The sequence below is a fragment of the Calypte anna genome, chromosome W (genome assembly GCF_003957555.1).
Source record: "Calypte anna isolate BGI_N300 chromosome W, bCalAnn1_v1.p, whole genome shotgun sequence".
Lineage (NCBI taxonomy): Eukaryota > Metazoa > Chordata > Aves > Apodiformes > Trochilidae > Calypte > Calypte anna.
Window position 1 is genome coordinate 15,113,435 of NC_044276.1, and position 20,634 is coordinate 15,134,068.

The 20,634-nt window shown below is 47.0% G+C and overlaps 1 protein-coding gene across 2 annotated transcripts in view; it reads right to left on the bottom strand.

Moving 5' to 3' along the window:
• Nucleotides 1-20,634, bottom strand: part of LOC103539149 (CBP80/20-dependent translation initiation factor) — a 145,897-nt gene that overhangs the window by 93,686 nt on the left and 31,577 nt on the right. Inside the window, exons 4-6 of one of the 2 annotated variants that reach the window (XM_030468390.1) lie at nt 8,851-8,973; nt 1,953-2,026; nt 732-836 (exon numbers count right to left, since the gene is read on the bottom strand). In XM_030468390.1, coding sequence (XP_030324250.1) covers nt 732-836; nt 1,953-2,026; nt 8,851-8,973 — 302 coding nt within the window. The remainder of the gene's footprint in view (nt 1-731; nt 837-1,952; nt 2,027-8,850; nt 8,974-20,634) is intronic. The other variant, XM_030468389.1, reaches the window with a different exon arrangement.

Below are 20,634 nucleotides of genomic sequence, written 5' to 3' on the forward strand. Positions count from 1 at the left end.
AGGCCACTGAAGGTTGTCACCACCAAAGGAAGCTGGTTAATATTTTCCCAGCTAGCAGATAGGAGATGAATGATTGGATCTCCAAACATCACATTGATGTTCTCTTCTTCGCTGAAGTCTTGCTGGGGAGAACAGCAGAAGCCCCATCACTTATGGTTACTGTAACCAGGTTCAACACTAAGCTGGGATCTTTCCTCCAGAGATGTTTAAATCTAGGAGACTTGGATCTTTCAAATCCATCCAGTCCAACCCCTCTGCAGTGTACAGGGACATCTGCAACTGGATCAGGTTGATTCCAGGGATGATCCAGGGATCATCAGAATGATTCCAGGGATGGGGCATCTCCCACCTCTCTGGGCAACCTGGGCCAGGGTCTGGTCTCCCCACCCTCAGCATAAAAAATTTCTTCCCTAAATCAAATCTGAATCTCCCCTCTTTTTCCTTCTAGGTCCCCTGTAAGTCCTGAAAAGGTCTCCTTGGATCTTCCCCTTCTCCAGGCTGAACAACCCCAGCCCATAGTTGAGGTGCTCTAGCTCCAGCTTGTTTTTTTCTGGATCTGCTCCAACAGCTCCATATCTGTGCTGAGGACCCCAGAGCTGGATCCAATTGCTGCTCCACCACCTCTTCCCAATGTCTTCCATGTGAACCATGCCACCAAACTAGCATTCCCTCTCCAAGAGAGAAGTCAGAGACCTTGCTGGAGAGCATGACAGCACAGGTGTAGCACTCACCCTTCTCTGTCTACGTGAGGCAGTGGATGTTTGGAGGTGTTTCGGGGCTTCCTGTGAAACTGGGTGAAATCCAATTTTTCAGGCTGCAGGTCCCACGTCGCACCACTAGGAGAGAAAAACAAGGAAAAAACAAAAAAATAAAGTCCACTGCTAATTAAACACCACCCAGCTGAAGAGGGCACATTAGAGCCTCACTACTTGCTGCAGAGCACATGGATGGGGGCCTCCAACCTTCACATTGTTCTATCATGTTTCTTTTCACGTTTCTTCTTTTTGGAGCTGTTGAGCTCCTGTTGTCTGATCTACACCCTTAATTTTGCTGTCTGATGTAGCATGATGCAGCCCACACCTTGCTAACCAGACTTGCTCTCTGGATCAAGGGGGCAAGGCAAGAGGTAGTGGTCTGGTCCATGCAATGGTCATGTTCTCTCTGGTCCTGAACAAGCCTGAAACAAGTCCCAGGTGGGAGCTCAACCCCTGGAGACTCTTGCAGTGCTCCAGGAACAGGGAGAAATAAAACTGGACAGAGAGCATATTTCACCACTTTCCCTGTGTTGGAAGTGGCTGAAGAGCTCTTCCCAGCAGCTGTGATGCCAACATATAATGTCACCTCCAGGAAATAGAAGAGTAAAATCCTGGAACAGTAGCTAAGAGATGCCTCAAGTCTTGCCTATACAGCTCTTGGATGATTACAAATCATAAAATCACAGAATGGTTTGGGTTGGAATGGATCTTATAGATCACCCAGTTCCAAACCCCTGCCATGGGCAGGGACACCTCCCACCAGCCCAGGTTGCTCCAAGCCCCATCCAACCTGACCGGAGACTGCCAGGAATGGGGCAGCCACAGCTTCTCTGGGAAACCTCTTCCAGCATCTCACCACCCTCACAGTGAAGAATTTGTCTGACATAAATCTCCTCCTCTCTTTCATTTTAAAACCTAAATCTCCCTTCTTAATCCCATCACCCCTTGTCCTATCAGCTTCAGATGTTTGGACTGCAAACCCATCCAGCAGCATCTCCTAAGCATGTGCGATGCTTTAAATAGATGGATTGTACTTAGTGCCATGGGCTAATTGGGAATGGGGAGGAGGAGGAGCAGTGACTTCAGGACCAGGCAGGGGACTCCCAGGTGCCTGGGTACCAGCAGGATGGACACAGATTGACAGCTCAGAGAGGGCAGAGTCCATCTCTCTCTTCAAGTGTTTGAAAACCATCTTACCTGAAGGACTCAAAGGTGTTGGCAGCCCAGATGTCCGTGCCCAGCATGTCAAGGGAGGTCTCCTTGTTGCCATTCTAGGAGGGAGGCAAAGGTGGTTACTCTCCAGAAGGTACCTGGTACCATCTGGACCATGGCACAGCCCACCACAGCCTCTCCCACCACCAGCCACGGAAGTGTCCCAGCCTCCAGGTGTGGGCTTCTCCACTTCCCTGTGAATCCAAACTCACTGGAAGGTCAAGTCCCCCTCTCCCTCTGCAAAAGCGCATGGTGAAGGCAAGGAGTGACAGTTTCAGCCTTGGGGACACAAAGCTGTGGACAACATGGAGCAGACAACATGTAGGCTCAACTTGGGCTCCAGTCCTGTCCTCCTACTGTCCTCAACCTCCAAGACTCACCAAGGTCTAATGGGCAGGTTGACATCCCAGCCACGAAGACATCCAGCTGCAGGGTCACAGATCATTTGAGGTGGGAAGGGACCTCTGAAGCTCATCTGGTCCAACCCTAAGGCTTGAGCAGAGCCACCTACAACCAGGTGGCCAGGACCACATCTGGATGGCTTTTAAATATCTCCAAGGATGGAGATACTCCTCACCAGCATGCTGTTGTCACTAATAAGGATGGGGTAAGCTGTCCTGCTTCTCCAAGGAGTCATGATTTGCTCTAACAACAGCTGAAGAACATCAGAACTCTGCCCCTTTCCACCTCTGCCATGCACACCAGCAAATGAACTTTTGCTACATGTCCCACCAACACTCAGGTGACAGGTTCCTTCTACTCAAGAAGCAAAAGCATCAAGGTACAACCAGGTGGAAACCATGAGAAACCTCCAGCAAACTTCAAAGCACCTTCAGCTCTGCCATGCAGCTCCTTTTGTGACCAGAAGTGGGAGCATCTAAAGCAAAGACCTCACACTTGTCCTTCATGGCCCTTTTACAGTCATCAGCCCACACATGACCTCTCCCCAGAAAGAGGGTTGCCCTCTCCACCCTTTAAAGGTGGACTTGGCTCTTTGACTCAGACTTATATGGGATGGACATTAGAAAGTCCCAAAGCACCATTTTTCTGCCAACACTTTTTACACATATTCAGATTATATATTTGAGCCCCAATGGTCCCACTCTGGTAAAACAACTGCTGGAGAAGGTGGCTTCACATATTCTTCCTCCTATAATTTCTGTAATTTCCAAATATTATTAATAATGACAACTGAGGCATCAAAAATTCATAAAAATGTGACTATTTCTTACAGTCCCAGACCTCAGTCTGCTCATGCTCTTCCAACCAACAGGATGAACATCTTTGGTGCACCCTATGGATGGTAGAACTTCAAAGCTATTCCCAGCTTTAGACACCAGATACACCAAACATGGCCACATCTCTCCCTCTTCTGTCTCCTCCAAGGGGCTTATGGATTATGATTTGAAATTCTGGAGATCTGCAAGTCAACATCTCTCTACACAGATACAAACCACCAGTTATGGAAGTAGAGCTGCTTCTTTTAGGCACAGGTAAGCAAAATTTTCTCCCACCAAGAAATCATTAAGGCTGGAAAAAGACATCTGAGGTCATCAAGTGTAATGAAATGAGGCAACCAGGTGCCACTAATTGCCAGGGAGTAAGCATGAGCTTGTGTCAAGCCCACCTGTGCCTGATTAGGATTGGCCCCCTGGTCCTGCTCGTGCGCAGTGGGGGCCCACCCTAATCAGGCACAGGTGGACTTGACACAAGCTCATGCCCACTCCCTGGCAATTAGTGGCACCTGGTTGCCTCATTTCACGACAATCAAGTCCAACCATCAACCCAATACCAACATGCCAACTAAACCAGGTCCTGAATTGCCATGACCACACCTTTTGAACATGTTTTTTTGGAGGGATAGGGACTCCACCCCTGCCCTGGGCAGCCTGGGCCATGCCCTGACAACCCTTTCCAGGGAGAAATTGTTCCCAAGCTCCAATCTAAACCTCCAGGTCAATTCCTCTTGTCCCATCCCTTGTTCCTTGGAAGAAAAGACTGACACCAACCCCCTGGCTCCAACCTCCTCTCAGGGGGTTGCAGAGAGCCAGAAGGTCTCCCCTCAGCCTCCTTTGCTCCAGGATCAACACCCCCAGCTCCCTCAGCTGCTCCTGGGCAGACTTCTGCTCCAGACCCTTCCCCAGCTCCATTGCCCTTCTCTGGACACACTCCAACCCTTCCATGTCCACTCTGCTCCAAGCCTGGAGCACTGAAATCAGTTTTTTAAATACTTTGAAGCACCCTCAAAATGAAAATCTATGTGCAGGTCTTCCCAGCTACCACCCACCCAAAGTAGAGACACCTCCTCCTGGAGACCCATTTCTCATTCCATTTCTTATGGACATGGAGTATTTTAACTCCCAGTCAGTGAGCCAAATACAAGAGGATTTCCTAAGAGTAGGATATTGGGGCTCAAGGAGAAAGAATGGGGAAAATGTAACCACTTGCAATGAAGATGAGGAAAACCATCAGCAAAAGTGTTAAATAGCAAAAATTTATGTCCAAGTGGATTCCTAATGCAGCACAAGCTGTCCCACCCAACTCCTCCACACCTCCTATGAAGCCTCATCCAACCTTATCTTCAACACTTCCAGGGATGGGGCAGCCACAGCTTCTCTGAAAAACCTCTTCCAATCTCTCACCACCCTCATAGTGAAGAATTTCTTCCTCATGTCAACCTCTCCAGGTTGAATAACCCCAATACTCTCCTACATGTCCTCCAAACCTGTGTCCCCATGACCTCTCAAAGTTGCTCCAAGCATTCCCCAGACTCCATAAAGACAGTGCCAGGCTCAAAGGACAATGCAAGTTGTCATTATGTCAGGAGTCACTATGGACATTCTGAGATGTCCTTTTGGTCCTTGGTGACCTGTCTTTATAACCTCTTTCTGTCTTTACTCACGAGGCAGGGAGCATGCCTGCTGCCCAATCAAGTACGCTAAAATCCTCACAGTGCTACCAATACTTCATATTAAGACTTGAAAAAAAGCCAATTCTCATGCCTAGGGATAAAAAAAAATATATTGCATACATTAAAAAAATAAAAGAAGTGATTTGCTGGTTTTACCCCCAGGACTTCAATTCTCCCCTTCATCAGTTTCCACTTGGAGCTCCCAATGACCCTCAGCTGTAGATCAGAATTTTCACCATGGAGAGACTGGTTCTGCTGAAAATTAATTAATCCACCAGGCCTGAGAACTGAGAGACAGCCGGGTGAGAACACCATCAATCCCCAGAGCAATCAGTAAAGCTGATCCTACTAATGTATGTCCACAACCTCTGTCCTCAAGCCCCTGGGAGCACACACCATCTCCAGCCACTTTCTCCCAACGCTTGGGAGATGGCCACACAAACACAGGGCTTGGACCATGCCACTGCCCACGTGGCCTCTGCCTTTTTACCCATCTCTACAGCTTCAGCACATTCCTCACCAAGTCAGCATTTGTGTGCACACAGCAGCTTTTCAAAGCCCAGCTCAGTGTCCCACCCTTTCTTCTCACTGCTCCTCCTTCCCATGCCGCAAATCACAAAAAAATAGGCCAATAGCATCCTGAGCTGCATCAGAAGTGTGGTCAGAAGATCCAGAGAGGTGGTTCTGCCATTGGGAAGACCTCACCTGGAGTACTGCATCCAGCTTTGGAGCCCTCAGCACAGGAAGGACATGGACCTGATGGAGCAGATCCAGAGGAGGCTATGGAAATTATCTTGGAACATCTCTGCAAGGACAGGCTGCGGGAGCTGGGATTGTTCAGCCTGGAGAAGAGAAGGCTCCAGGGAGACCTAAAAGCAAATTTCAAGTATCTGAAGGGGCTACAGGAAGGTTGGAAAGGGACTGTGTGCAAGGGCCTGTAGTGATGGGGTGAGGGGCAATGGTTTTAAATTAGAGAAGAGCAGATTTAGATTGAATGTTAGGAACAAGTTCTGTACCATGAGGGCAGTGGAACAATGGCCCAGGTTGTCCAGGGAGGTGGTTGAGGCCTCATACCTGGAGATATTTCAAGGTGAGGCTTGAGGAGTCTCTGAGCAACCTGATCTAGGTGAGGGTTTCCCTGCTGACTGCATGGGGTTGGACTAGATGGACTTTGGAGGTCCCTTTCCACCCAAATTACTCTGTGATTCTAAAGACCAAAATCAAGGTTCTCATTAAAGGTTTTCTTGTTGAAAACTGCAATTTTCATGACAAAGACATTTTAAGGAATAAGTTATCCCTCCTCAAAGCAAAGAGCTATGTCAAGTCTCACTCCTCCCAGAAAGAACACCCACTTCCCAGCAGTGCCACAGTTCTGCAGTTCCTCTCCCAGCATGGCTCAGGAAGATGAACGATTTCCTCAGGCTCTTCAGGATGGATGAGATGGATGGATGGTGCAGGAATTCTGGCCCCTGGTCCAGTTCTAGGGTCCCCAACACAAAAACATGGAGCTGATGAAGTCCAGAGGAGGCCATAGAGACGCTGGAAGGGTTGGAGTGGCTCTGGAGCCAGGCTGAGAGAGATGGGGTTGTTCAGCCTGGAGAAGAGAAGGTTCCAGGGAGACCTTAGAGCACCTTCCAGTGCCTCAAGGGGCTCCAGGAAAGCTGGGGAGGGACTTTGGACAAGGGAATGGAGGGATGGGATGAGGGGGAATGGTTTCAGACTGAAAAAGGAGAGATTTAGGTTAGACATGAAGAAGAAATTCGTTTGTGTGAGGGTGCTGATCCCCTGTCCCAGGTTTCCCAGAGAAGCTGTGGCTGCCCCATCCCTGGCAGTGTCTCAGGTCAGGTTGGATGGGGCTTGGAGCAACCTGGGCTGGTGGGAGGTGTCCCTGCCCTTGGAAAGGGGTGGGACTGGATGATTTTTAAGGCCCCTTCCAACCCAAAGCATTCTGGGATTCTCTGACTTTGCTTACTGGCCCCAAACCTCCCAGAAAGTGTCAATCAATGCTCATGATTGCAGAAGTAGAACAACTCCAAGAGGACAGAGAAGGATAGAGGTTGCCTAAAACACACAGAAGAGGTCCCTTGTCTGAGTTGAAGGAATGGACCTAAAACCAAATCAAAAGCAAAGTCTTTTGCAGACCAGAAGGTAACTCTCCACTCAGTCCTGCTGACAGCTCCCATGGAATGTCACCATTGAAGACCATCGATGTGGTGTACACTCCTATATCCATGAAGCCTTGGCAACCAAATGATTACAGACCTCTCTTACTTCCCCCAGATTAAAATACTTCAGGACTTCAAAGAGAAGAACCTGGCTCACTGGGGACATCCCAGATGATTGGAAGTTGGCGAATGTCACGCCAATCCAAAAAAAGGGCCGGAAAGAGGACCCAGGAAACTACAGGCCCGTCAGCCTGACCTCAGTGCCTGGCAGGGTCATGGAGCAGATCATCCTCAGTGCAATCACACAGCACCTGCAGGATGGGCAAGGGATCAGACCCAGCCAGCATGGGTTTAGGAAGGGCAGGTCCTGTCTGACCAACCTGATCTCCTTTTATGATCAGGTGACCCGACCGGTGGATGAGGGGAAGGCTGTGGATGTGGTTTACCTGGACTTCAGCAAGGCCTTTGACACCGTCTCCCACAGCATCCTCCTGAAAAAACTATCAGCCCACAGCTTGGACAGGAGCACCCTGTGCTGGGTTGAGAACTGGCTGGAGGGCCGGGCCCAGAGAGTGGTGGTGAACGGGGCTGCATCCAATTGGCAGCCGGTCACTAGTGGTGTCCCCCAAGGATCAGTGTTGGGCCCGGTTCTGTTCAATATCTTCATTGATGATTTAGATGAGGGGATTGAGTCCATCATCAGCAAATTCGCAGATGACACTAAGCTGGGGGGAAGTGTCGATCAACTGGAAGGCAGGAGGGCTCTGCAGAGGGACCTGGACAGACTGGAGAGTTGGGCTGATTCCAGTGGGATGAGGTTTAACACGGCCAAGTGCCGGGTCCTGCACTTTGGCCACAACAACCCCATGCAGCGCTACAGGCTGGGCACAGAATGGCTGGAGAGCAGCCAGGCAGAAAGGGACCTGGGAGTCTGGATTGACAGGAAGCTGAACATGAGCCAGCAGTGTGCCCAGGTGGCCAAGAAGGCCAATGGCATCCTGGCCTGTATCCGGAGCAGCGTTGCCAGCAGGTCCAAGGAAGTGATTCTGCCCCTGTACTCAGCACTGATGAGGCCACACCTTGAGTACTGTGTCCAGTTCTGGGCCCCCCAGTTCAGGAAGGATATCGAGGTCCTGGAGCAGGTCCAGAGGAGGGCAACCAGGCTGGTGAAGGGACTTGAGCACAGACCCTTTGAGGAGAAGCTGAGAGAGCTGGGGCTGTTCAGCCTGGAGAAGAGGAGGCTCAGGGGAGACCTCATCGCTGTCTACAACTACTTGAAAGGAGGTTGTAACCGGGTGGACGTTGGGCTCTTTTGCCAGACGACTTTCAACAAGACAAGAGGGCATGGTCTTAAGTTGTGCCAGGGGAAATTTAGGTTAGATATTAGAAAGAATTTCTTTACGGAGAGAGTGATCCGGCATTGGAATGGGCTGCCCAGGGAAGTAGTGGATTCTCCGTCCCTGGAGCTTTTTAAAAAGAGACTGGATGTGGCACTCAGTACCATAGTCTAGCAACCGCAACGGTGGTAAAAGGGTTGGACTCGATGATCTCTGAGGTCCCTTCCAACCCAGCCAATTCTATGATTCTATGAACCACATTTCCTATGCACTAAACCAGCTGAGTAGGGACTTTTCCCCCCAAATTAAGGCACTTAACACATCTCAGACTTCTCTCTGAGGTCTCCTTCATCATTGCCATGCACTCACCCCCTCCTGGTAGACACAGACACAAAACCCATCATTAGGAAGGTGTCTCTGATAAAGAGCAAGACAGGGACAGGACTTCAACACGTTGCTACCAGGTATACCTTGGATGAGTGCCTGAACTGGCTGCTTCTCCCATGCCTGCCAGACCTGGATCCAGACCCACACCTGGAACCTGACCCCAGCTGGGATCCTGTGTTCCCACTGCTGCTGTGATCGCACTCTCCCTGAAAACAACAAACAGTTTGCTTTAGTCAAAGGGAACACCATCCTGCACCCACCAAAACCACTAACCTCATGAGGCAGGAGAGCTCCAGCTCCCAGATTATGTGCAAGCACCTAAAAACCCACAACCATGCCCAACTCCCTGATTTTGGGGCATTTTTTGGAGTTCTTTTATGTGTTCTATATACAAATAGCAAAGGGATGGCATTGTGGGAGGCTCCATTGAAGATAAGAGTTGGCTCTAATCTCCTAGGGAAAAATAGTACCTCCTCTATCTTGATGAGGATCAGGATGCATATTCAGCAACCTCACTTCCTCAAAAATTGCTGAAGGACCATGCCCTTCACACCATGTTTTAACTTCTGGTCAGCCCTAAATTGGTCAGGCAGTTGGACTACAGGATGCTTGTGGGTCCCTTCCAACTGAAATAGTCTGCTCTGCACTGCTCTGCTATACTCTGCTCTACTCTTCTCTGCATCCTTAATTCCTCACCCAAGCCCAAGCCACCACCTCAGTCAGTTTTCCCCTCTGCTCAGCCCACTGTTGAAGTCCAGCTACTCACACACCCTTGAAGTTCCCCAGGAGACACATGACACAAAGAACTATTTTTTGCCAGTTAATGAGCTGTGCCCAGTGTTCTCCTTTATACTCCTAACACTTGTTCTACTGTCAAGAAACCTGCAGGTTTCTTGTTCAGCCAGCAGCCCTCCAGGCAAGGTGAATCATCTAAAAAACAGAAGAACTCACCCAACCTGTTCCACCTACCCAACAGGGTGTTTGGGAAGCAAGGTGGATATTGTCAGGGTAAAAGGCTTTGCTCAGAGGCTTGGGAAAGACCTTTGAAGTGATCTAAAATGATGAAAACCCCATGAAATCCCAGAGCGCAGAATATTCAACTCTTTCAAGTACTCTGGAAATCTGTGCAATCCAGAGGGGAACATGTGTCTCAGGACTGCTGTGAGAGTTGACATAGAGGGTTTCTCATGCCTCAGACATCCTGGTGGGGTTTATAGGAGTCCCTGAGGACACTGTCACAAAATAAGAGAAGGGCAGAGCCACTTTAGCCTTCAAGAGCCAAAAACAGAGCAAAATGTGGACTCCTCTTTGCACAATACAGCCAAGTCTAGGTCACTAAGTTGGGGACACAGACCAGGTCCCAGCTCCACAACAGACCCCAAGCTACCTAAGGTGATGCTCCCCAGAGGTCTCACCTTAGAGATGTGAAACGTGAAGGACTGGAAGCAAAATGCATCAGGATTGGGTTCTGCACTGCTCCAGCTGTAGGTTCTCCATCCTCAAACCTAGCAAGGCTCAAACAAGCTCAAACATCCTGGGGTTGCTCCAGCCTAAGATGAGTATTGACTTCTAAAGAGGAGGTCAGCTGCTTTTCAGCTTGTCCAGAGATGAAATTTGAGAGGCTGTGGTTATTCCCATGAGATGTTACACTGAGAGCAGGAAAAGGGAGTCAGGAGAAATGAACTATCACCACCTGGCTGCTTGAAGGATTAACTACCCATTTACTGGAGCCTACAGGATAAACATCTTAGACATCTACAGGTGGAAAACTTCTGTGCCAGATGCTACAAGGGGACCAAATCAGCAGAAAAAACTTTCTGCTTTAAAGACACATAGAAAACAAACATCACCACTTGGTTACATTCAGCTGACCAACTTCTGGTTGTGGTTGACTACAGGCAACCTGAGGCTATGGAAATTCCAGAAATGGTCCTGGTGACAATAAAAATCTGGTGAGAAACAGGGAAATTGATAGCACAGGGAATTGATAGCAGCATTGTCACAAATTATGGAGACAAACCAGCAGATAGGCACCAACCAGTTAGACAAAAATCACAGCTCCTCTTTCCCCAAATTAGTTTGTCTCCTGGCTCTTACTCATGGCCTGAGGTTCTCTTCTCTCTTATCTTAATCACATCCTATTCATATTTATATTTTTAAAATTAAGGACTTTAAAATAAAAAGTGCTGAAACCTCTGTTAAAGCAGAAACAGTCTGACCAAGTATAACCTAAATACCCTGTCCTGGTTTGGGCCAAGATAAAGGTAATTTTCTGTCTTGTACTTTTGCTTTCAGCTAAGTCTCTTGTAAGTAGCTGCACTTGCTGAAATTAACAGCAAGTTTCTCAGACAGTGTCTGCTTCTAGGACTGATAACACTCAATGTTTATAGTTACTGCTGGAGACTGGTATGCAGAGCCAAGGACACTGCTCAGTTCTGAGGAATATTTTGCCCTCCGGAAGGAGAGGAGTAAAAAGGTCCCACCTGCAGCCCTCCTTTGGGGAGGAACGGACAAGATAGATGCCAGAATTGACCAAACAGAGTATTCCATCCCATACACATCATATTCAGTATAAATTTGAGGGATCACGAGGGTCAAACCCCTTCCTGCCTTCCTTCCCTTCCTGCTTCCCCTTCTTCACCTGTCCCTGTTCGCTTCGGCATCCTGGAAGGATTCTGTCCATTCATCTGCCTGTGGTCCTGATCCGTGCCAGCCCATATCTGTGTGTTCCTGCCTCCAGCTCCCAACTGCTGCCGACTCCAGGAGTCCAGCCTGGACTTTCCCAGGGCTGCCCTGCAGCCTCGGGGGTGACGTGAGAGTTATTGGGGGAAAGGGGGGAAGGAATGTGGTATCCATTTTCCTGTATATTTGTATATATTTAGTAATTTTTCCTATTTATCATTACTGTTTCATTAGAGCTGTGTAGTTTAGTTTCCAACCCATAAGTCTCTCTCACTTATTCTTTCTCCGTTCTTTATCAGGGAGGGGAGAGGGGGATTAATAGAGAGCATCTGTTATTCAGTTTAATTGCCAGGCCAGTGTTAAACTGTGACATACCCCCATGTAAAACTCACCAGAACAGCCAAGCTCAATATTTTACCTACATTTCTGACTAGCTGACAAAGATGAACAACTTCCTACTGCTATCAAGTCCTTGGAGCAGAAAAATCTTCACCAGAAACCCTCCCAGAATCACAAAACCATCATGGTTGGAAAAGCCTTTCAAGATCATTGAGTCCATGAGTCCTACACCACCTTAACCACCGAACCATGTCCTGAAGTGCCTCATCTACCCATTTTTTTAATACCTCCAGGGATGATGACTCCACCACCTCCCTGAACAACCTGTTCCAATGCTTCACCACTCTTTCATTGAATAAATTTTTCCTAATATCCAATCTGAACCTCCTCTGGTGTCTCTTGTCCGATAGTCTCTCACTGGGGAGAAGAGGCCAAAACCCACCTTACTACCACCTCCTACAAGCCATAGAGAGCAAAATTTTTCTGGCGGCTTTGTGTCTTCTAAGAATGCCCTCTCATGCCAAAACAAATCCTTTCTGCAGACCTCCTCTCTGCAGGAATAGGGAACCTCACCCCAACCTCATGGGTGATGCTGGAAGAGAGGGCCAGAGTATGCAGGTAACAATTGTCCCTTAAAAAACAGCTGAGAATCAAACACCCTCCACCAGTATCATCCCAAAAACCACAAAAAACCCCATCCCAAAGCCATGCAGGCAGTTGGACTTCAGCAGAAAGCTGAGGCTCTGTGGTGGTGAGATGCAGTGACACTTTAAGTGTCACTCTGGGACTTGGAGGGCTCCAGAGATTGATTCCCATACCAATCCTTCTGACCAAGCTCTGCACCCTCTTGGGAAGAGGCAGCTTTGTGCACATGAACATTTGAAGCCACGTCCTTGATTTCCCATCTAACATTTGCTTTTTAATTAGCAATAATTAACTTCCACTGCAATTTTCACCTGGGCAGCTCACCCTTTGAGGCACCACCTCATTAATCCCACACCCTTACCCCAGCTCAAGAGTTAGGACTTTCTCCTGCTTGGCTGCAATTTTGCTAATCCCATCTGCAGACAAAAAAAAATTTAAAAGAGATCATTTTCAAACACAAAAGTGGTGGTGGTCACCTCCCTGGTTGCTCTCAGTGATGTATGAAGGTGGCTGGGTTGGTAGAGGTGTAGACCAAGCATGGCAATACCCCAAATTTTAGTTGGCCTGAAGACATCAGTGGTTTCTTGATGGGATTTCTGTTCAATTGTATCTAAAAAGCTCAACATTCAGGGTACAAATTTCACAGCCAAAGGCGGGCCAGGAGAAAAGGAAAGCCAACAAAAAGCTAGAAGGCTTCTCAGGACACAAAAACCTCTGAGATATCCCCCTGCATTAACAACAGAATCACACCTGCAATATCCCTAGAGCAAGTTGTGGGGTGTCCTTCAAACTTTGAGTCTTAAACCTGGTCAGAAGAGAAGATAATTATCATATAAAAGGTCCTCTAGGAGGTCTTGCTGCAGCAGAGGTTTCCACACACCCACTTTGTGCAGCTAAAGCTTCCAGTTATGCAAAATGTTGACACCAGGCTTCAAGTATCTCCCTGCTCTTCCAGACCTATTCAAGAAAAAACACTCCAATGTTCCTATGGAAAACCAATGATTTAATTATTTGAATAGGGAAAAATTTCCACCTTCTTTCTTCTCAATTTATTCCATAAAATTGTAAGAAAGATGGAAAACTTACCCTTCTAAAAATACCATACAGAAAACCCAACCACTTTGACCCTGTTCCTTCTCTCCTCCAGTCCATGTCCACCCTCCCAAGCCCTCTCCAATCTTTTATGGTACCTCCTCACTGCTTTGGTAAAGGCACAGCAGGAGGGACACCAAACATCACTTGGTGTTCCACCAAGAAATATAAGGATTGACCCATACCTACAGGATCCTCATGGGATTGGAAGTAGGAGGTGAAGCCTCCAAGATCTTTCTGGACTCCCCAGGAAAGGGCCTGGCCTGTGTGGCCAAATAAGATATGTGTTTGACAAAGCTGTGTTAGATATCTCATCTATGCACATGGCTGAGAATGAGGAGGAGCACTGAGAGCACCCAAAACAGCACTGAGAACTTCAGACATGCCCTAGAAACCCAAAAAACAAGCTCCTTGCTTGGGTCTTGGAGGAAATCCCCCTTTTTTTTTCCTTGGAGGAAATCCCCTTTTCTGCCAAAGCTTCAGCACTTGTCAACCAAATCTAGAAGAAGAATGGAGACCTCAAAGATTAAAGATACTGCAAGTTTCATGAAAACAAAGCATGGGAGGGTGGGCAGCCCACCATCACCCTGTCTGCTCTCCAAAAATGGAAACCGAGACTGAGAAGAGATCCTCCTACATGACCCACTAGTGACACCAGGTCTAGAAGACACCTTCCTGACTTCTCTCTAAGCAGCAACAACTTTCCTAAATCAGGTGGCAAAGTAGTGAAGAATTTCACTCGCAGATCTCCAGGCTTCACCAGGCATGGAGCTCTTTCGCAAAGTGTATCCTGAAGTCCTGGAGAAAGTTAAACCTATTTATTAGCTACAGGACTTGATTTCTTTCTCAGCAGTCCTCTCTGACCATAATTAACTGCATTTACTACATGGAGTGTCACCCAGTAACTACAGGCAGAAAACCATTAAGTGACTCGTTCACCACCTGGTTTTTAATCCTAAGCAGGTCACCTCACCTAAAGATTTAATTTCTTCCTCTCCAACCTGCATTCACTGGCAAAGCCTCCAAGTAACTCCCTGTCTTTCACTTTCTCTTTTTCTTTTGGAAATGAGACATTAATATCTATCAGAACCAGCATGTCCCATATCTTCAGCATGGTGTCCAAGTTCAACCACATTCAGCACACTAACCAGCTCTGGGCTATGACACAAGGAGGTTGGTGAGATGGACAACCCCAAACTGCTCCTCAGGATCATCCTCATGTTTTGCTGAGGAAGAAAACCATCACACTTCAGATCCAGACCCAAAGATGGGCAACTAAAACCAGCATGAGGAGATGAATTACATCTTCTCTTGGGAGATCCTACCAGTGCTCACCTACTCCCCAGCACTGATCTGGTTAAACAAGGATTTGGGGTATTACAGGCTGCCTGCTGATGTCAGAGGTTTTAAGCTGACAAGCAGATGACATCACCACTGACTTGAGAAGATTCTATTATGGTGGGGTTGGTCACAGGAGCCTCAGTCTAACTCTGGACCTAGTGATGTAGCTACTGCTGAGACCATGATTCCTTCCCACCTCTCTCTGCAGCATCCATTGAGAAGAACTTCTTCATGTTGGATCCTAGATGGTCAAGCAGCACAGATGCCTACAAAAACAATTTTGTCTCTTTTTATCCTAGTCATTAATCATATCCTGCACACAGAGGAGGGAAAAAAGTCAAAACAGGTCTAAAAGATGGGGCTGAGAAGATGGCAGGTGGCTTCTCACTGCCGTGTAGGACATAGGGATGGAAATCATAGCATCATAGAATGCTTTGGGTTGGAAGGTGAAACAGAGAAAGACCCTGACAGGGTTAGCTCCTGGCGGGATAAATCCCTCTAACTTTCCACTAAAGCAGTGTGAACATCTTCTGTGTTCTAAGTACAGATCTTGCTTTTAAAAACAAGGCACTGCCAAGGCTAGCTAGGCACTGGGGGAGTGCGAACACCTGCACAGAGACAGGATGAGGCAGCCACAACCAGCAGATAAGGGAGAAATTATCACAAGGGTCCAATTAAGAGGATGAAGTCTTTGAAAACAGGAGAGATAAAGATTTCTTACTTCATCCAAAGACCCCCCCAACATCTCCGCCCAGACTCCGCCTGTCATGAACATTATAATTATATGTTGCAAACTTATGAATATGTATGTCACCTCCCCTATAAATACCCCAACCCTTTCCCTCAGGCGGTGGAACTCTTTGTCTAGCATGAGCTGGGAGTATCCCAGATCCGAAAATAAATACCTTGCTGTTTAAAGGCTCAAAACTCTGTCTCTAAACAGTTTTGCTTGGCCTTTTGGGCTTCAAAGGGACCTTAAAGCTCATCCAGTTCCAACCCCTTTCCATGAGCAGGGACACCTCCCACCAGCCTAGGTTGCTCCAAGCCCCATCCAACCTGGCCTTGACCCTAACCAGTTCTTTCCAACCTACAGCCCAAGAATAGAAACCCACCAGCTCTACCTGCTAGAGATGTGCTGCTGTTTCCCCTGCCTTAATGGGAAGGCCAACCAAGTCTTCTCTTCCATCACCAGCTCCTCAAGGAGGACACCAGAAGGGTACTACCAGTAGGTTGTAGGATAATCTGGATGTGATCCAAACATTGCACACAGCAAAATTCAAGTTATTCTGGTTAGGATAACTTAAATCACCAGGACTGAGAGCTGGACTCCCCTAAACTCTTCCCTCTTCACCTGGGATGAAGCTCAGGTGTGTGGAGATGGGAATAATGGCTTGGAAAACCCATAGGTGGGAGGGGAACACCCAGTCTGGATTTAATGATGGTTTGAATTGGGGCAACACAGTCACCTCCTGCAAAAAAACCCACAAACTTCTGGGATGCCAGCCACCTCCTGAACAATATTTGGAAGCAGTAACTGCTTGGAGCCTGCTCCTTCACCTTTCAGTAGATGGGCAACACAACCATCAACCAGAGGAGACTGAGGTCCCCAACCACACCACATGGCCCTGCTACAGCTGGAATATGGACAGACATGTAGATAAGCAGTAAAATCAACTGCAGTCCCATTTACTACCAATAACACAGGTTTTTGCTTGGTGATGGTGGGTGACAGATAGACAGATAGCCTGGAGAAGAGACGGCTTCAAAAGGACTTTATAGAGACTTTCCAGGACTTGAAGAGGCTCCATGAAAGCTGGGGAGGGACTTTGGAACAAGGGCATGGAGTGATAGGACATGGGAGAATGGTTTAAAACCTGAAGAGGGGAGACTGAGGTTGGACATTAGGAAGAAATTATTTAATTTGAGGGTGCTGAGCCCCCTGTGCCAGGTTTCCCAGAGAAGCTGTGGCTGCCCCATCCCTGGCAGTGTCTCAGGTCAGGTTGGATGGGGCTTGGAGCAACCTGGGCTGGTGGGAGGTGTCCCTGACCATGGAAAGGGGTTGGGAATGAATGAGCTTTAAGGTCCCTTCCAACTGAAACCATCCATAATTCTACGACTTGGACAGGAAGGAGGATTTTCAACTCTCCCTCTCCCATGCCTGAAGAAATGGGACAAACCCAGAGTCACTCTGGTTTTCTTTTTAATTCCCTTTCCATAAGAGGAGCTTGGGATGGAGCTGCCGACAGGTCATTCATGTACCAAGAGATCTTCTGGCTCCCTAACCATGTTACCATACCAGTAGTCTTCTACTTAATGAATTGCTCTCAGAAATATATCAAAGAACTTCCTCCTTGCAACAGCCTCACAAGGGGAATGGAAATTAAATATTATATAAAATCTTCCCACTGGGTCTTTTTAGGGAAAAAAAAATGAATCCAAATATAAAATTTAAAATTAAAATATAAGATTTAAAATTATCCCATTATTTCATCTTTCTGCATTTATAGAGGTGATGTGATGCCCTGAAAGGATCTCACATAGGTTGATGGAGTGGTTTTCACCCCAGAGGTCCTCAAAGTGCTAAGAGAGCTTCTGGAGAGTGTTGCTGAAATGCAGAGGGGCTTAGAGGAACATAGCAATGCCATGCAGCCCATGAAAGCCTTCACAGCAGGAAACAAGGAGAATTATAGATGAGTTGAATATAATTATGAAGCTGGCATTTTCTCAGAGCACCAGGAGTTAATGAAATCTATCTCCATAGAGATTCCAACAGGAGATCTCCTTGGTCTCCTTCAGGTTGGTCTCTTCTCCCACATAACTGGAGACAGGATAAGAGGAAATTATCTTCAAGTTGTGCCAGGGGAGGTTTAAATTGGATATTAGGAACAATTTATTTACTCAAAGAGTGGTCAGGCACTGGAACAGGCTTCCCAGGGAGGTGATGGACTCCCCATCTATATATAAATACATATTATATTACATATAAATGTCTACAGAAATACAAAAAACATATAAAAATACATATATATTTGTGTTATATATACCTACACACACAAAAAACAATCTTAATTTAATTGCCTTATCTTTGCTGGATCTTAGAGACAAAAATTTCAAAGGCATCAGGCACTCAAAAAGGAGATTTTCAGGCACAGGCAAATCAGTTTCACTTTAGCCTCCAATATAACCTTTAGGAAGCCAATTACTTTTTAAAATGTGTCCCTGGACTGCTATGCCTTCACCAAAAAGAAACAAAACACAGAATATATTACAAGGACTACCCTGGCTTTCCATATAAATGCCTTTTCTGATGGTCAGGTTAGAACTGTGTGAGGTGTGGCATGATCACTGCTCTGGTATTGTGCTCAGTTTTGGAAAAAGGATGTGGACAGGCTGGAGAAGGTCCAGAGAAGAGCCATGAGGATGATCAGAGGACTGAAGGACCTGCCATATGAGGAGAGGCTGAGAAAACTGGTTTTGTTCAGCCTTGAGAAGAGAATGCTCAAGGGAGACCTTCTGACCATGTTCCAGTACTTCAAGGGGAGCTACAAAGATGGAGACTCCCAATTTACAAGAAGTCCCATGGACAAGACAAGGGGCAATGGGCACAAGTTGCTCCTGGGGAGATTCCTGTTCACAAGAGAAATATTTTTCTCCCTGAGGCAAGTCAGACACTGGAATGGTCTCCCAGGGGAAGAGGTGGATTCCCCCACTTTGGAAAGTTTGAAGTCTCAGCTCTACAGGGTGCTGAGACATCTCACATTAATAATATTAGAAGGGTTGGACCAGATGCTCCTTGAGGTCCCTTCCAACCTGAGATTCTATGAACCTAACCCATATTTTCCCAGGAGCTGATGCCAGCAGAAATCTCACATCCCAATATTTTTCAACAAAGATGGACAGGTATCACGCAATCGGCAAGGCAGAAATCTTCAGCTGAAAATAAAAGGGGAAAAAAGGGGAATTTGATTTGCCAGCCAAACTTCTGAAAATCCATTAACATTTGCAATAGTAACAACAACAACAAAAACAACCCAATAAAAAACTCTTAACATCCTTTGGGAAATAATTATCCAGCTCGTTCCTTCACAGGTTGGAGAAGCAACTGAGAATCTTTGAGGTGGGAAAAGACCCTTGAGACCATCGAGTCCAACCACCATCCCTACTCTGCAAAGTTCAAGACAAACAGCTTATTTAGGAATATTGTTGCTTTTTTTTTTTGCTTTTTTTTTTTTTTTTTTTTTTAGAGCTACTAGTGAAAAAAATCAACAGCCAGAAATGGTAATAAACTGAACCCAGTCCTCACCATCAGCTTTTCACTCAGATAGGATGGATGACCATGAGCCAACAATGTGTCCTTGTGGCCAAGAAGCCCAGTAACATCCTGGGGTGCATTAGAAGGGGGGTTAGTAGGTCAGGAGGAGTTCTCCTTCCCCTCTGCTCTGCCCTGGTGAGGCCACATCTGGAATATTGTGTCCAGTTCTGGGCTCTCAGTTCCAGAAGGACAAGGAACTGCTGGAGAAAGTCCAGAGCAAAGCCACAAAGATGATGAAGGGAGTGGAACATATCCTGGTGAGGAAAGGCTGAGGGAGCTGGGGCTCTGCAGCTTGGAGAAGAGGAGAATGAGGGGTGACCTCATTAATGTCTATAAATACATAAAGGGAGAGAGCCAGGAAGATGGAGCCAGGATCTTCTCAGTTATGCCCAATGATAGGACAAGAGGCAATGGATATAAACTTGAGCATAGGAGGTTCCCTATAAACACCAGGAGAAGATTTTCTTACTTTGAGGGTGACAGAGTCCTGGCCCAGGCTGCCCAGAGAGGTTGTGGAGTCTTCTTTGGAGATATTCAAAACCCACCTGGATGCTTTCCTATGTGACCTCCTAGAGGTGACCCTGCTCTGGCAGGGGTGTTGGACTGGATGATCTTTTGAGGTCCCTTCCAACCCCTCACTTTCTGTGATTCTGTGATATCAGGAACAGCAAGAGAAATGTTTTACTGGACAGAAGAACAATATCTTGCATCTCCTCTTTGCTGCCAAGGAAAATTTATTACTTGCTGTTAAAGGAAGCTCAACATGGAGAGAGATAATTATGAGCTCTGCTGCAGGCTGGGAGAGAGCCCAAAATTCAGGGAAAACAGCTTGGGCATCAGTGAATGTTATTTGTATGTTAAATGCAAGCTCCATGCTGGAGGAGATTAAACAGGTTCAATGTCCAGGACAAAAAAAAAAACAACAAAAAACAAACAAACCAACAAAAAATAAAACAAGAAAAAAACCCAAATAATAAAGAAACCACAAGCTGAAAAAAAAAAGTGTGTGTCCTGGTTTGGGCCAGGATAAAGGTGGTTTTCTGTTTCTGTACTTTTGCTTTTAGCTAAGTCCCTTGTAAGTAGTTGCATTTGCTGAAATTAACAGCAAGTTTCTCATGCAGTGTGTGTGCTTTTAGGACTGATAACACTTGATGTTTATAGTTACTGCTAGAGACTGGTATGCAGAGCCAAGGACACAGAGGCCCCACCTGAACCCTCCTTTAGGGAGGAACGGACAAGATAGATGCCAGAATTGACCAAACAGAGTATTCCATCCCATATACGTCACACTCAGTATAAATTTGAGGCATCACGTGGGCCGAGCCAGATCTTTTCCTGCTTCCCTTCCCTCACCCGGCATCCTGGAAGGATCCCGTCCGTTCATCTGCCTGTGGTCCTGATCCGTGCCAGCCCATATCTGTGTGTTCCTGCCTCCGGTTCCCGACTGCTGCCGACT